General features: G+C 44.7%; 1 protein-coding gene across 1 annotated transcript in view; it reads right to left on the bottom strand.

Annotated features, from left to right (window-relative positions):
* Positions 1–350: 350 nt before the first annotated feature.
* TMCC3 (transmembrane and coiled-coil domain family 3) overlaps positions 351–15,228 on the bottom strand; it is a 66,243-nt gene continuing 51,365 nt past the window's right edge. The window contains exons 2-4 of the mRNA XM_087814490.1: positions 11,286–12,202; positions 8,503–8,638; positions 351–3,827 (exon numbers count right to left, since the gene is read on the bottom strand). Of these exons, the coding sequence (XP_087670616.1) occupies positions 3,525–3,827; positions 8,503–8,638; positions 11,286–12,202 (1,356 nt within the window). The 3' untranslated portion in view covers positions 351–3,524. The remainder of the gene's footprint in view (positions 3,828–8,502; positions 8,639–11,285; positions 12,203–15,228) is intronic.

The following is a 15,228-nucleotide window of genomic DNA, read 5'->3' as shown; positions in this document are numbered from 1 at the left end:
CACCAGTTCCTCAGAATTATAGAAATATGAAAAATAGGTTATTTAATAACACATGTCCCCAGTAATAAGTATAATTAAATGTTTTTCCAAACCACTACAACCATATTTGGATTCAATACCAAAAAAAATGTTCCCATTTAATGCAAAAAAATTTGGTATTTAAAATTCAAACAAAAAGGACAAAAGTCATTAGTTGCCGGAGGGAAGCTAGTTCCCACCCCATTACTGGCCCCATAATTAAACCTGACCTGCTAGAGGACTGGTCTGGCTCAGGAGCACACACCGTGGGGCAAGATTTCAGTGAAAACAATTCCAAAGCAGGAGAGGGGCTACAATCACACGGACACACGGACACACGGACACACGGACACCGAGTGGCAGGAGGGACCACAGCACGACGGGCTGGGATGAAGAGGAGGCGCTTCAGATTTCCATCTACAGCGAGCATATGAGTAAAACCACTAACGGTACACGCTAGAAACCGTCACTGCCCCAAACCAGCAACGGAGTACTTTTATTCACTGCGGGTTCGAATTTATTTATTTACTTTTTGTGGGGAGGGTGCTTTGTCCTGGCTTAATCGTACTTGAAATACAAGCTGTAATAGCCGATGCAAAACCCACAAGGGAGTGGTTCTAGGTTTGTGTTTTGTCCACAGCTATCGTTATCCTGGTGATCATGAAAATAATGTCACAAAGCCCCCAGTGCTAGCGCCCCATGTCGGCATCTAAAATCAATCAGTTCGCTGAATGAGGGGCTCGCCCATGCCACTGCTGGCGCTCACACTTAGCAGGTACACACGAGACGTTTGCCACCAGCGCAAGGTGGGAAAAGGGACCAGCTCACTTAAGTGTAAATTAAGTATCCAATCCCAGGATACGCTATAGCTTGATCACTACTTTTCATTGTATACTTATAAAATTTCATTTAATTTCCTTATGCAGTGCAGAAAACAAGCAGTGGGAGGGTTTATTCTTAAGAAAATAATAAACTAGAGACTGAGTCATCTTATTAGAAAGCTTCATGAATTTTCACCAAGACTCTAAAATAAATACGCCATGTACACTGAGCATATCTAAGTGAAAACAAGCTTATCCGATGTCTGAGAATCTCTGAAAATATGAATTCTGTAAAAAGAATTTATGATGCGGTGTGATCATTTCAATGTCACACTATCTCAGACGAGGGCCGGTTTCCAGCAGCTCGTTAACTGCTCCAGAGTGGAGGGGTGGGAGGGCGCTGCCTCCCACTTCTTCACTTTTCTCACTGGGAGGGACGCGCAGGTGCAAAGTCTGGGGAGTGTCACGGCAAACTTGCTGGGCCAAGCCACGGAGTGGAGTGTGGTGGCAGGAGGCTGGTGTCTTCCTAGGCCCTCCAAGAGCCCTTATCTCAAGGGTGGAGCCCACACCCATTCCGCTAAACTAACAGCAGCATCTACACCCACCCCAGCCCCTGGCACGTCCAAAGTGCCTCAGAAAGATTCACAGACTTCAAGAGGAGCCCACCCAGGACCCAGCTTGATGCAAGGGTATAAGTTACCCCAGCCCTCAGCCCCATGGAGACTGATGCCCACAGACACAGGGGAATGCTGGCCTTTAAAACATATAAGCAAAAGCAAGCACACCATTCCTCTCCCTCCCTTCCCTGGATCTGGAACTGGTTTCTGTCCCCTGGATTTGATGGATCACAGTGTATTAACAGCCAACGTGGGAGACCCAGGGAGACTCTGACGGTGAAAGGAGATGGCCATGAGATGGGGGTGGGCCCAGAAACTCCCTTCCCTGAATCCAAGATACTTTCTAGCCAACAATGTCATGAAATCATGTTTATTGTTTTAAAAAGTTCGAGTTTGGAATTAGATAATGGTGATAGTTGTATGAGTTTGTGAACTGATTAAAACCACTGAATTGTAAACTTAAAACAAAAGGCTGAGTTGTAGGAGCTCACACACACACGGCTTGTGCCAAACGCTCGACTACTGCATCCTCTCAAACCATGGCACTGTCACATTTTCTTCAAGGATTTCCCTAAAAGCAGCTGTTTGCAAAATATTGCACTTAATTTAAATCCAGGCAGTTTGAAGTTTTCTGGAAGAAAATGTACACTAACATGCACCTTTAGTCTTCAGATAACAGAGTGGTGGTGGGAGGAGGGGCGACCCAGCAGGTTCCACAAAATTCTACGCCTTCCTTTTATGGACACAGAGGAACAGATTTAAGGATAGTATCGCTGGGCTGAAGGTAGTGACTGGCATCCCCCAAAGAGGCCGATTTTTGAATGCTGCTGTCTCAGGGGACACGTGGCCGCTCTGTTATCCAGGACTTATTTTCAGTGAGATGCCAGGAGACAGATGACACCCTTGGCTCAGACACTGCACCTAATTTATCTTATTCTTGCTGGTCTTCCAGCATCCTAAGAGGACCCACTTGGCCTGCATTCAGGTGACCTGCCCCCATTGGCCTAGCTGCCACCCAGTTAGACCACATGTCCTACTTTCCTCCTTCTTCCAGTATTCCTACCTGAGTGTGCTTGAGCTTTATAAACCATGATCAGTTTTCCTCCTTAAAGAAAAGCCCTGCAACAGGAGCATCGTGTTTTCATTTACTGAGTAAGCTTCGGACCCCTCACAGACTCGCGAATAAAGTGAATCACATCCTCACAGGGGGTTTATCACAATTAAGGTTTGTTGAATCACAAGCCTCCTGAGTAGTGCTGACAGGCCCCCAAATTAATGTTAAAGCCACAGTCTGAGGGATTTGCAAGCATTTCTACAAGCTTTGGAGGCTGGGCATTAGACAGTCAGTTAGGATGAAATCAGGTGTACGGCTCCATGGGCATAAGGCACAAGCCCCATTCACACATCCTCTTGTCTTAGCATTTAAAGTGTAATAGAACCACCAAGTCAGACTTTGGATGGATAAACAGGTGTGTCGTAAGATTTCCATGTTATGGCGAGCCACACAATTGAGCACTGTGGACACGGGCACAAATGGGACCTACGGCTGACTGTGGCCCATCGGGATGGGTTACAGGGGATTTCCTGGGCTTCCACAGGCCGTGAGTGTTCAACACGGCCAACGCCTGACTTCTTCCCTTCCCTGAGTCGTGCCACATCCTTGCTGCTTACGGGACTCAGGGAAAACGTGACCACTAACAACGGTGAGCCCAATTATGATAGAGACTTGAGAGAGAGAGACACCGAAATTCCCTTTTCTTCTGAGCCAGTAACTATGCCAAGTGCTCAATAACCAGAGGTCTACCGTGCTGGGCGAGTCAGGGGGCAGGAAATCTGGTCTGATTAAGGCAATAACATGGGGAGAGCTCAGAAACAGATTCACATTAACCAGGTACAGGGACCAAGCTGGCAACTGCTGCAAGTTAGGAGAGCTGTAGTTATTTACAATGCACAGTCCCAGGCCTGGCAATCTTCAGTTGGCACAATGTCCATGTTAAAATTTGGTAGGGCGCACAGAGTTCTCTTTAGAATAAAAACTTGAAGGAACTTTAAGACGGGAACCAGTAATTCATCTGGGTATTATTATCCTTTCTATGGCACACAGAATATGGTCCCAGTTTTTACAAACTATTGCAAGAAGAGTCACAGCAAAGAAGGTGCCAATGATGTGGAAGCGGCTCTTCATCATGGGCGAGATGAACTTGGCGATGGTGGACACGCACACCAGGATGACAGTCATGAAGGCCAGGACCACGTTGATGCACTTCCCCAGCAGGACGCGGGCGTTCACCGTGTCTGTCTGCTGGGCCTGCTGCTCCTGCTGGTGGAGCTCCAGCTTAGAAATGCGCGTCTGGCACGATTCCAAGGCTTCCTGTGGGCGAAAGGGGGAGCGAGGATCAGCGGCTGTGAGACCGCGGGCAACGCGGGAGCGCCTGCGTGCAAGGGCAGAGAGCCCCTAGGTCAGGACGCCTGAGGCCAAGGCGGCCCCACAGCCAAACTGACGATGACGGTGATCACGGCAAGGAAAGAAAACAAGACTCCCAAGGCTCATTTTACCCTGTTATTTATGTGCAGAATGAGCCTGTGTATACAACCATAAAATACTATAAATAAGAAATTACGGTTAAGTATTCTGACTCCACCTACATATGAATTAAAGTGCATAAAATGTTGGCATCTGTTGGTACCCCAAGGGACAAACCAGAGGAGGGGTGGGGTTCCATTTGGGGACAGTTGAGTATCTCCAGCCATGGAGTAGGTGGCAGCTCCAATTGCTACTCCTTATTTCGCTGCTCAGTCTGTGTGCATCCATTGCAGGCTGGTGGAAGATGGAGGGAGGAGGGCGGGGACAGGACTGGCTGTGGGACAACTGTTTCACCTGCCTTTGGAATGCTGCGTTACTCAAGACACTATCCGGGGTCATGCATTCTCGCTAGATCTGGTTCTTTCCAAGACTTCAATGACTAAGACACAGATGAGTCCAGGTATACCTCTAGCCCAGCTGTCTCTTCTGAGATCGACTCATATATCTACATGCCTCCTTGGCATCTTCATTTGAGCTTCTTAAAAGCATCTCAAATGCCACATGTCCAAATGTGGATGCAAGTATTGCACCTTCTCCCGCACCTGCCATCAACCCTATTTCCCTTCTAGTGTTCCTCTTCTCAGAAAACAGCACCTGATCCGCCCAGTTCCTCATACTGGAAGCCTGAGAGGCACTCATCACCACCATCACCCAGCCCCACCGATACAACACCCAGTATCTATCTCAACTGGTCTGTTTCTCTCCCCTCCCAGTCACCACCAGGATCTCTTGCCTGCAACAGCTGCACATGTTTTTCCATACACCCCCTTCATTCTCAACCCTGTGAATCCACTTTCCACACAGCAGCCCAAATGATCTTTGAAAGATGCCTATCTGATGTCACTCCTTTTGGTAACACTTTTTAAATCTTTAACATTGCTCAGGCCCTGCCACTCTCTCCTCCCTCACTGTGTTCTGGCCATAAAGGTCTTTTCAAGTTCTGAAAAGGTGAATGCTCAGGGCTTTACACATGCAGTGTACTGAGACTGAAATATTTGCCTCCAGGCCCCTCCCCTCTTCACCTGCGAATCTCCCATTCGTCCTTCAGGACTCAAGTCAACTGTCACGTCCATCAGAATAGCCAAGCCTCCCTTTAGCCCTCTCCCCAACTAAGAGGCCATCACTGCCGCACGGGGGTGAGGGCTAGGCCCGCTGAGCTGGTTTCCCAGCAGAAAGCCAGTGCCAGGCATGCAGCAGTGCTCGTACTGGCCGGATACTCAGGAGACTGGGCTATGGGATATGAGGCTTGAAAGAGAAACACCTTTAGTCTCTTGAGAGAAAAGGAGCCCCTTTTAGTTCACTAGCCTATTGTCTAATTCATTCACCAATATGTGTTTGCTCAATTACGAGACAGTCATCTTTTTAGGTTTTAAGCAGCATAATGGCTCTAACATGATCTGCTTTTCTTCAGCTGAATATACCCTACGGCCAAAGAACAGAATTTGTTGTTACTATAGTAACTTTCGTTACACAGGCTACCAACAAAAAAGGTAAAACTTCTTCAGATCTTCACATTCTAAAAAATACTGGCTCTCCATGACGAAAGGCAAGTGCCCTAGAAAGCATGTATTTTCCCCCCCAAATACTTTGGCCCAAGGTTTCCTTCATTTTGAACATGGCATGGAAAGGTGATAGAACAAGACAAACGACTAGCATTTTAGGCAAATTCATTCATCTTTTATTGGGCAGATGAGAAGTGCCTTAGAACTATCATTTTTTTTTTTTTTTTACCAAAAGAAAAATTCAAAACAATTGAGCCATGTATAGTAAGGAGCTGTAGTCATAGCACCCACGAGGAGACACTCAGTCCCACAATCTTTACTGCTTCCCTGGGTCCAGTATTTAACTTATTGGGGACAGAGACAAAGGACAGGGTTATCTTTTAAACTCTTTTCACTGGGAATTCAGGGTTTAAAAAAACCCCAATACTCATCTGCTTAAAATAACAACAAACCCTTGCATGGCACAGGCAATAGCCTCCTTCATCTACACTGGCCATCCCCTGCCTCTGAGAACAAAAGAAACAAGAAATAGGACAAAGCTGAGCAGGCGCAAATGCTAGGAGCCCTGAGAAACACGGCTACTCACCAGCATGATACAGAGTGGTCAGCATTACTTTTTGACTGCTTATATGTCAGGCAAAGATTTAAGTACTTTACGTTATTATCCCATTTAATCCTCTCAACAACCTTAGGAGGTAGAGCTCATTACTATTTCCATCTTATAGATGAGGAAACTGAGGCCCAGAGAGCTGACCTGTCAGGGTCACACAGTAAGTAGCAGAGCCAGGATTCTAACTATTGTAACAACAAAGGGTCCTCCAGTCACTCACAGAGACGTTCTCATTGCACTTCTGAACTAGAGATGAAACCAAAAAATGTTGAAATGACTGAATTTTTGAGCTCCCTACGTGACGTCCCTCCCTTTATCTAACTCTTCATCCCTAAAGTATGTTTCTTTAAAAAGGAAGAACAAGATTAACCCAGACTATCCCCTAAATAAGAAAACCAAATATTCAGACATAATCCGCGGCATCCCAGACATGTGCTAAAACAGAATGATCTACTAAAAATGACTGCTTTCTTCACCTGGCAACACTTAACATTTAAATAGGTTCACATTTTTGAAGCCAGTCAGTGGTGAAGCTGTCTCCTAACTCGGAGCAGGGGCAGACATCCTCAAGTGTCATGGTCCTTGGGCAAGCATTTCCTACCAGCTTTGTCTGAGGCTTTGGCTCCCAGAACTGTCCAAGTACACATGTGGCGTTAGCACAGGCTCAGCCCTCGACACAGAGTAGAACAAACCTTGGTGCTCAAACTCCAGCTCACACACTGTGGGAGAAATCTCTGTTTCAGTTTTCTCCCCTTTGTGAAGTGGATCTGGAGAAAATAATCACTGGCCGCCAAGAAAATTTGCAAAAATGAAGCTGAGCGTTACTCCAAGAGTATAATTATTTGTTTTTTGAAAAAAAGGCAATCAGAGGGTATGTAAACTGGCACAGCCACTGTGGAAAACAGCATGGCAGTTCTCAAAAAATTCAAAATAAAACTATCATAAGATCCAGCAATCCTACTTCTGGGTGTATACCCAAAGGAAAGGAAATCAGCATCTAGAAGAGATATCTGCACCCCCATGTCCACTGCAGCTTTATTTACATTAGTCAAGACATGGAAACAACCTAAGTGTCTATTGATGAATGAATAAATGAAAATGTGGTATTATATCTACAATGGAATACTATAAAGCCATGAGACAGAAGGAAATACTTCCATTTGCCAAGGTCCACATGGGTAGACCTTGAGGGCATTATGCTAAGTGAAATAAGTCAGATGGATAAAGACAAATACTATATGATCTCACTCATATGTTGAATCTAAAAAACTGAACTCATAGAAACAGGGGACAGATTGGTGGTTGCCAGAGGTACAGGGCAAAATGGGTGAAGGTGGTCAAGAGAAGTAAACTTACAATTATAAAAGCAAAGGTTTTTTTCCTTTTTTAAAAAAATGTATCTTTATTGATTTTAGAGAGAGGAAAGGAGGGGGAGAGAGAGAGAAACATCAATGATAAGAGAGTCACTGATCAGCTGCCTAGCCCGCAACCCAGGCATGTGCCCTGACCGGGAATCGAACCCTGATCGCCTGGATCCTAGGTCGATGCTCAACCGCTGAGCCACGCCCGGCCGGGCAGCAAAGTTTTTTTATGTTTTAAAATTTTAAAAGATTTTGGTTGTGGTGGGGAGAGTAGGGTATAGAGTAGGGTATAGAGTAGGGGAGCTTGGGGGTAGATAATAAACATTTGTTAACTGATTTAGGCAGAAAGTAAACAGAATCCAGCTCCTTTACTTAGTAACGTCTATACAGCGATTTTCAACCAGCGTGCTGTAAGAATTTTTAAAACATGCAACACCTGACTATTTAGTCCAGGGCACTGACCTCTGACCTCTTTCCCTTAGGCTGCCAAATAAAAAAAGGACAACAGCCAACACAACAACAGCCATCTGGCGTGAATCAATCAAAATTATACCTACTTGCCCAGCCGGGCGTGGCTCAGAAGTTGAGCATCGACCTATGATCCAGGAGATCTTGGTTCGATTCCCAGTCAGGACACATGTCCGGGTTGCGGGCTCGATCCCCAATCGGGGGCGTGCAGGAGGCAACTGATCAGTGACTTTCTCATCATTGATGTTTCAACTCTCTCTTCCCTCCTCTCTCTGAAATCAATAAAGATATATTTAAAAAAAACACCCCAAAACCTACTTTTTTTTGTCATATCGGCAAAAAACATAGTATGTATGTTGGTGTGCCGCATTTTAGTAATCAGTTTATGTGTGCCATGAGATGAAAAAAGTGGAAAACTGCTGGTCTATAACATGAGCTGATGGGGTCAATAAGGCAGAGAAGACACGTTTGCTTAGGGGTATGCGCTTAGCCTGAGTGCCTAAGGACGAGAGGAAAGGCACCTGGATGTCGCGCGAGCGCTCGTAGGCCTGGTAGGCCACCTTCTCCTCGATGCTGGCCAGCTCCTGCTTCAGGTCGGCCGTCTCGTGCTGGTGTAGGTCCGTCAGGTCATGGAGCTGGTCTTCCAGTCGCTCGTACCTTTGTAAAGAGAGGAGCCAATTCTGAGCACATTTCCAAGGGGTTCTAACAGCACATTCTGGAATGGCGTCCTTTATATCTCACCGACGCCTGTGCCCCTTGGCTTATTTTCATCTCCTGGCAGACTGTTTCTAAAAGAAAAGTCTAGCTTCCCACACCGACTTCCAGCTCCAGGAAAGACCGGTCCCTGCCGTCCTAACTCTATCCTCACCGCTGAGGTTTCGTGCAAGCAATTCTGGCTTTTCCACCCAGGTCAGACCAGCACGTTGGCTGGCTTCGATGACGGCAGGATTGACCTCAACAATGACACGCTCACTATGGCTGGTCAGGAAGCAGGGCTGTCTGGGATCCTGCTCAAGGCAAGGACCGCTGGCATTGGGGGCTCCTCCCTCCCCTGCCCCCACAGTGCCCAGCGGTTCATGGGCACGGCTGTCATGGGTCAGAGTGCTTATAAGGAAAGAGCCAACCCCACTGTTTCCCAGTGTACACACTGATTCTGAATACATGTTTCTGCTCCTGGGACTTAAGTACCAATAACAAATTAAGCTCATTATAAATTACAGGTGGCTTACCAGGTGGCCTTTCCAAAAGTCCAAATCTAAGGTAACAGAGGCATAAAGATTCCCATGCTCAGCTTTTATCCCTCTCAGAAAAGAGGGATTTGTTTTATATGTATTGACATAAACTTACAATGTTTATTTTGAAGCAGAAAGCACTATTTGGGGAAGATGCATTAGCCTGAAATGACTCTGATTAATGCCAGTTTTAAGATGCTTATACATTTTTTTTTAAATGAGACAAAAAATACATGCTTAATGCTTATTCTCAGGTAGGACTTCATAGTTGCCCAATGTTGGTGTTATAAACAAGCCCTTTAATGGTCTCTTAAAGTAAGCAATATAGTCATTGGCTAAATCATGGAGATCACAAATATAAATATATAACAAATGAGAACAAATATTTTCCTAAATTTATGTAAGTGGGTATTTGTGACTTGGGATAAATTTGGACCCAAAGAGTGCTGCATCCCAAGCTATTAGAATGGAATTGTTACTATTCTCTGGAAAACTTGTGACTCAAAAATAGTTCTAGTGTGACAAAGAAACGAAAGTCAAAGACATATGAGGAAAGTTTAAAAAGTTGTTTCATAAAGTATAGCTGAAAAAAGCCACATTCCTGAATATATATATAAACCGTGTATCAGATATAAAACATGTAAGATAAACTGAAAATTTAAATCTTACAATATGTGATAGGTATTTACTTTTTTACCTACATTTTGATAAGTTAACATATTCATTTTGACCAAAAAACCCTTCGGAGGAACATTTTCTTGGGAAAATGGTGAGAAATCACCTCGTATTTGGGCATATACACATTTTTTTTTTTTAATCCTCACCTGAGGATATGTTTTTATTGATTTTAGAGAGAGAGGAAGGGAGGGAGGAAGGGAGAAATAGAGAGATAGAGAACAAGAGAGAGAGAAACATTGATGTGAGAGAGAAACATGGATCGTTTGCCTCCCGTATGCGTGCTGACTGGGGATCAAGCCTGCAGCCTAGGTATGTGCCTTGACCAGGAATTGAACCCACAACCTATTGGTGTAGGGGATGATGTTCCAACCAACTGAACGCCCCGACCAGGGCTAGGCATATATATTTTTTATTAACAAGCTGTAAGCACACAGAAGCCAGCCTATAAAACACTTGACTTTTAAAACTAGCTAAGACAGGGTGGGGCAAAGTAGGTTTACAACTGTTCTCATAAAAATAATAATAAATAATACAAGAATAAACTCTGTGTTTTGCGTACTCACAACTATAAGCCTACTTTTCCCCTACTCTGTATAATCCACGGATTTGAAATGCATACTTTATTTTTTTTAAATTAAATTTACCGGGGTGACATTGGTTAATATGAACATATAGGTTTCAGGTGTGGGTTTCTATGTTACAAGATCTGTAAAATTTCTTTTGAACGCTCTTCATTTATGGGGGAAAAGTTTAATGAGCAAAATACAGTATGTAGAAAAACCTGCTACATAAAGACTTTAAGACTGGTGTACCAAATAAAATCTAGTTTGTTGGACAATGAATGAGTTTTTCACTTGATAGTTATTACGGAGGAAAATCAAATACATATCTATGAACTAGTGTAATCAAACTTCCCTATAGAAGTCACTGAATCAGTTTAACATGCACACGAGTCAAAGACTACGTAGTGCTATTTTAACAGACCCACACATATAATGTCTTTCTCTAAACTGTCAAGCTATGAAGTATGGAGACCTACTGATTCCTAAATGACTTTTTTAAAAAAAATGTGTTCGTATTCATTTTAGAGAGAGATGAAGGGAGAGGGGGAGAGAGAGAGAGAAACATCAATGGTTGCCTCCCATACACACCCGACCGAGGATCAAACCCACAACCTGAGCATGTGCCCTGGGCAGGAACTGGACCAGCAGCCTTTTGGTGCACAGGACAATACTCAACCAACTGAGCCACACCAGCCAGGGCCCTAAAATGCCTTTTGACCCATATTCCTCTTTATGAAAAACACAGCCTTTAGCATATCACTGTCAAGCAATCTCCCTACACTTAGTAACTCATGCTTCCAAATAAATTCTGAGAACAGTCTGAAATAATACCTGTATCTCTCCTCTTGCAGGGTCTGAGAAATAAAACCATATTCTCTCTTAAACTGCATCTTCAGCGCCTCGATGTCCTCGGCCAGCTGTGCCTGGGTGTCCTTGATCTCCCTCAGTTCCTCCAGGATCATGGTGAGCTTTCCCTGGCTGTCCAGCGCGCCCGTTCCGCTGGCCCCGAACGACTGGTTCCCGTTACTGTCGGCGGAGCCCGACGTGCCGCTCGAACACTCGTCGTCGCTGCCATACTTGGATTTGTTTACAGTGGTCGCACTGCCCCCATAGGCCCTGGCACCCGTCTCGGGCCTAAACTCCTCTAAGGAGTTTTTTAAGTGAGCGATGTTGTCTGCGCTGCCGAACTTATTCCGGATCAAGTTGGCAAACTCTTTGGATTTATTGAAGACAAATACAGGTGGGGTGAAGGAGACCCCTGGCATGCCCGATCTACTGCTCTCCAAGTTGTGGGGTGCAGTTCGAGACTTGGCGTGGGCATCTTTCATAGAGTGCTGGATGTCCTTCAGGTTGTCCTTGGAAATGTCCTTCGAGCTTCTGGAGGCTCCGTTCTGTTCGATCTCCCTGAGCTTTTTGTGATACTGTTCTAACTTCTTCTGCAGCTGGGCGATGGAGTGAGCCGACTTCTGATTCTTCTTCTCAAAGACTTGTTTGATGCGGCCAGCCTGCTGCTTGTCAGCGCTGTCGACTAGTTTCAGGTATTCGGCAACGTTCCCATCACGGGACGTCTGCTCAATTTTGATCTGCTCCGTTACCTTTAGAATTTTTTGCTTCAGGCTGTCCGCATTGGGCTTGACCTTGTGGAAGTCCAGGATGCCATCTGGAACATCAAAGTTGAGGTTGGTGTCTGACCCGCCTCGGCGTATGTTCAGGGGCAGGCTTAGGGTATTCATGTCATGGCGTTCTACCTGCAAAAGACAGAGCAGGAGCAGCAACTTTAAGGCGTGAAGTCTAAGAGACAGCTACTGTGATAGAATCTGTGCACACACGGCAGACATATTTAAGTCCCAGATTTTTAAAAAACTTCCTACTATCCTCTCATGTTGAATAAAGGAGAGTCCAACTCCTTCCCCTACCCATGTATAGTAACTGTGAGATTCAGATCTCCCAGGGTATCCAATCTTCTGTGTGATCAGATGGTAACTTTTGGTTGCCAGGGGAGAAATGCATAGAATGAGGTTACCGGTCAGCCCTGGTTTCCCAAAGCGCCCAGGTAACCGGGATGCCTGCCATGCCCCATTCACAGTGAATTTCACCATTGTGGGAAGTGCATCCAAGTCAGAACTCAATCACTTAACAAAAGGAGAATGAAGAAAAGAAATCAAAGAAATATAAAAGAAAGTGAAGTTTCAGCAGGTACATTCATCTATACAAGAAATTATTTTTTAATGAAATCATTAAACAGATGTGATGAAATAATATGGTGCAAGATTCATTTTAATAACTAAGTAATACAAAAACAGTATTTAGACGTGAAAACAACCAAAAACCACAACCAAAGTGATTAAAAAAACAGTACTAATACTAAGACCGTGTGAAATAGCTTTCACTCAAGGGCTGCCTGGGGAAAAGAACTGCAAAGCTGAGCATCTTGGCAGCGGGGTGTGGGAGATGGAGGGTGGGTGCTAGTCTGTGCTCTAAAAGGGAAGGCAAATGCAGTCTGTGTGCCAGGCACTGCAAATGTTCACAGGGTTGTCCTGTTTGATTCTCACTTCCACGCCAGGCAAAGAATGTGGTAAATCCACATAACAAGTAGAAACTGAGACTTAAAGGAGTCAGGATTTGAATCAAATCACCCTAACTCAGGTCCCCTTTCCACATCAGGACGCTCTGACTAGTGTGCTCAGAAGACCAAAAACAGGTCTTTGTAGCGTCTGAATACATTCTCTAAACAAAGATTCATAAGATCTAAACCGAAGCCATCTTATTTGTCAAGGTAACAACCCTTTGATTAGAATAATTGCCGTGGTATAGAGTCTCGAGTGGGAGACAAGACAATATTCAGCCCACATTACCTTTTTTTTAAGGAGATAATAAACTGACATAGCAAAAAAATTAGTAAGATAATAACTCAGCAGACTGCACGCTGCCTAAGTGGCCCTGACTCAACGTGGATTGTTTCCAACAATGAATACTGTTAACAGTCTGCCACATGAAAAATTCTCCCTGGTGCTCCTTCCCAGGAAGGGGGCGCAGCAGCACAGTGGGACGCACCCAGGCTGGGGGATCAGGCCTACTTCATAACTTACAAAGGTCTGTTAACATTATTTCTTGGCCCCTTTCCCCTACACACCATCTTGCCATGCATAAGAGACACTGGCTGTTTTATCTGGCAGAGGAGCATCAGGCTGGAAGAAACGAAATGCCAAATCATTACCAGACTAAAACACAGGATGTATAAAAAAAGGAGACAAGAATGGTGACTTCAGCTGGTCAAGAGGGAAGGATGGGTGTAGGGACTAAAGGAGGTATATGATAATCATCAAGTCCCAGAGACATGAGCACAGGAAACTCAAGGAAGCTCTGTATCTATGGCTCACTAGTGGACCCAAAAAGGAAGGGGCTCAAATTACAGTAATAAGGGATGCACGGAACCCAGCAAATGTTCATTTTAGGCAGACAGGGTAACTATACAATCACGAGGCTGGGGAACTGATGGCACTGAAGATATCTAATCCAATCATGCTTCTCTACTTCTCAGAAACTTTCTTTGGCTCTCTAATGCCTCCCAATTAAATAATACAACCTGGCCACTGTCAGATTGTAGCTTACCTTCAGGCCTCACCTTGCACCTGACAGATGCTGGTTATCTTAAGTGACCCATGCAACCCAAAGTTCCCAGAATGTACATGAATTTTCTATGGATTTCCTCCTGTGTCCAATATTTGCAATGCCTGTCACCTCTTTACCGCTGCTAACCAAAATCCTACATATGCTGTAAGATCCATTTCAAATGCCACTTTTCCCACAAAGTTTGTCCTCGTCCCACTGGAAGCTGCCTTTCCTTCTGTGATCCTCACTCTACTCCTTTATCACTCATGCATGGACTTTAACCCCAAAGAGTAGGCTCCCTCAGGGGAGAGATGGGTAATACCTGTGTCCAGCTTGCACCAGCAACTGTCCCGTAGTCACAGGAGGCTGTCAATAAATGTTTGCTGAACTAAGATGGCATCATTCATCATCACTCAGGAGAGTCTGCCTGAAGCAATTTAAGGTCCATTTTAAAAGAATCAAAAAATAACCTTGGGAGTTCAGCCCGTACGGACCTGACAATTCCAGGTAGAGATGTTTTCCTAATACCTACGTAATAAATCTACATCATTTCACACTGATTCAACTAAATGTGCAACAACATACACAAACACAAAGAGGGTTTTTAAGTATAACTTATACTCAGAAAAGGGCACATTTAATAAGTATGAAACGTAATGAATTTCTACAAACTGAACACATTACATAATGAGGACCCAGTTAAAGAAACAGAACAGAAACTCCCTCGTGCCCCCTTTAATCACGATGATATCACCCCCACCTCCAGGGGTAACCATGAACCTGACTTCAACATTCTCATCTTTTTTCACTCTATATTGTTTGTGAGATTCATAAGAGCCTGCTCTTGCCCTCCTTGTGCTCACTCAGATAAAGTTATTAAAAAACACACACACCAAAACAACCTGCTTCATATTCTCTATTGAGAAATCCACCACCACACCTGAAGATACAGAGGTTTTTAGACCTTACCGACCGCAGCAGCATTTAATTCTCAACCACACCGCAGCTGGCTACCCGACAACTCCAGCGTCTCAATGCGATGGCCTCGTTCTCTTACTGACGGCTGGGCCAGGACAGCCTCGCACATACAGGAATGTTTATGCCCAGAGGGCTGGCTGACGTTTGGCTCACTTTAAAGTTAGAACAATGCTTGGCATGTTCT

This window comes from Miniopterus natalensis, chromosome 2, assembly GCF_054644295.1.
Source record: "Miniopterus natalensis isolate mMinNat1 chromosome 2, mMinNat1.hap1, whole genome shotgun sequence".
In the NCBI taxonomy this organism is placed as follows: Eukaryota; Metazoa; Chordata; class Mammalia; order Chiroptera; family Miniopteridae; genus Miniopterus; species Miniopterus natalensis.
Note: the sequence above shows the minus strand (reverse complement) of the source record. Positions and strands in the feature narration are given on the sequence as shown.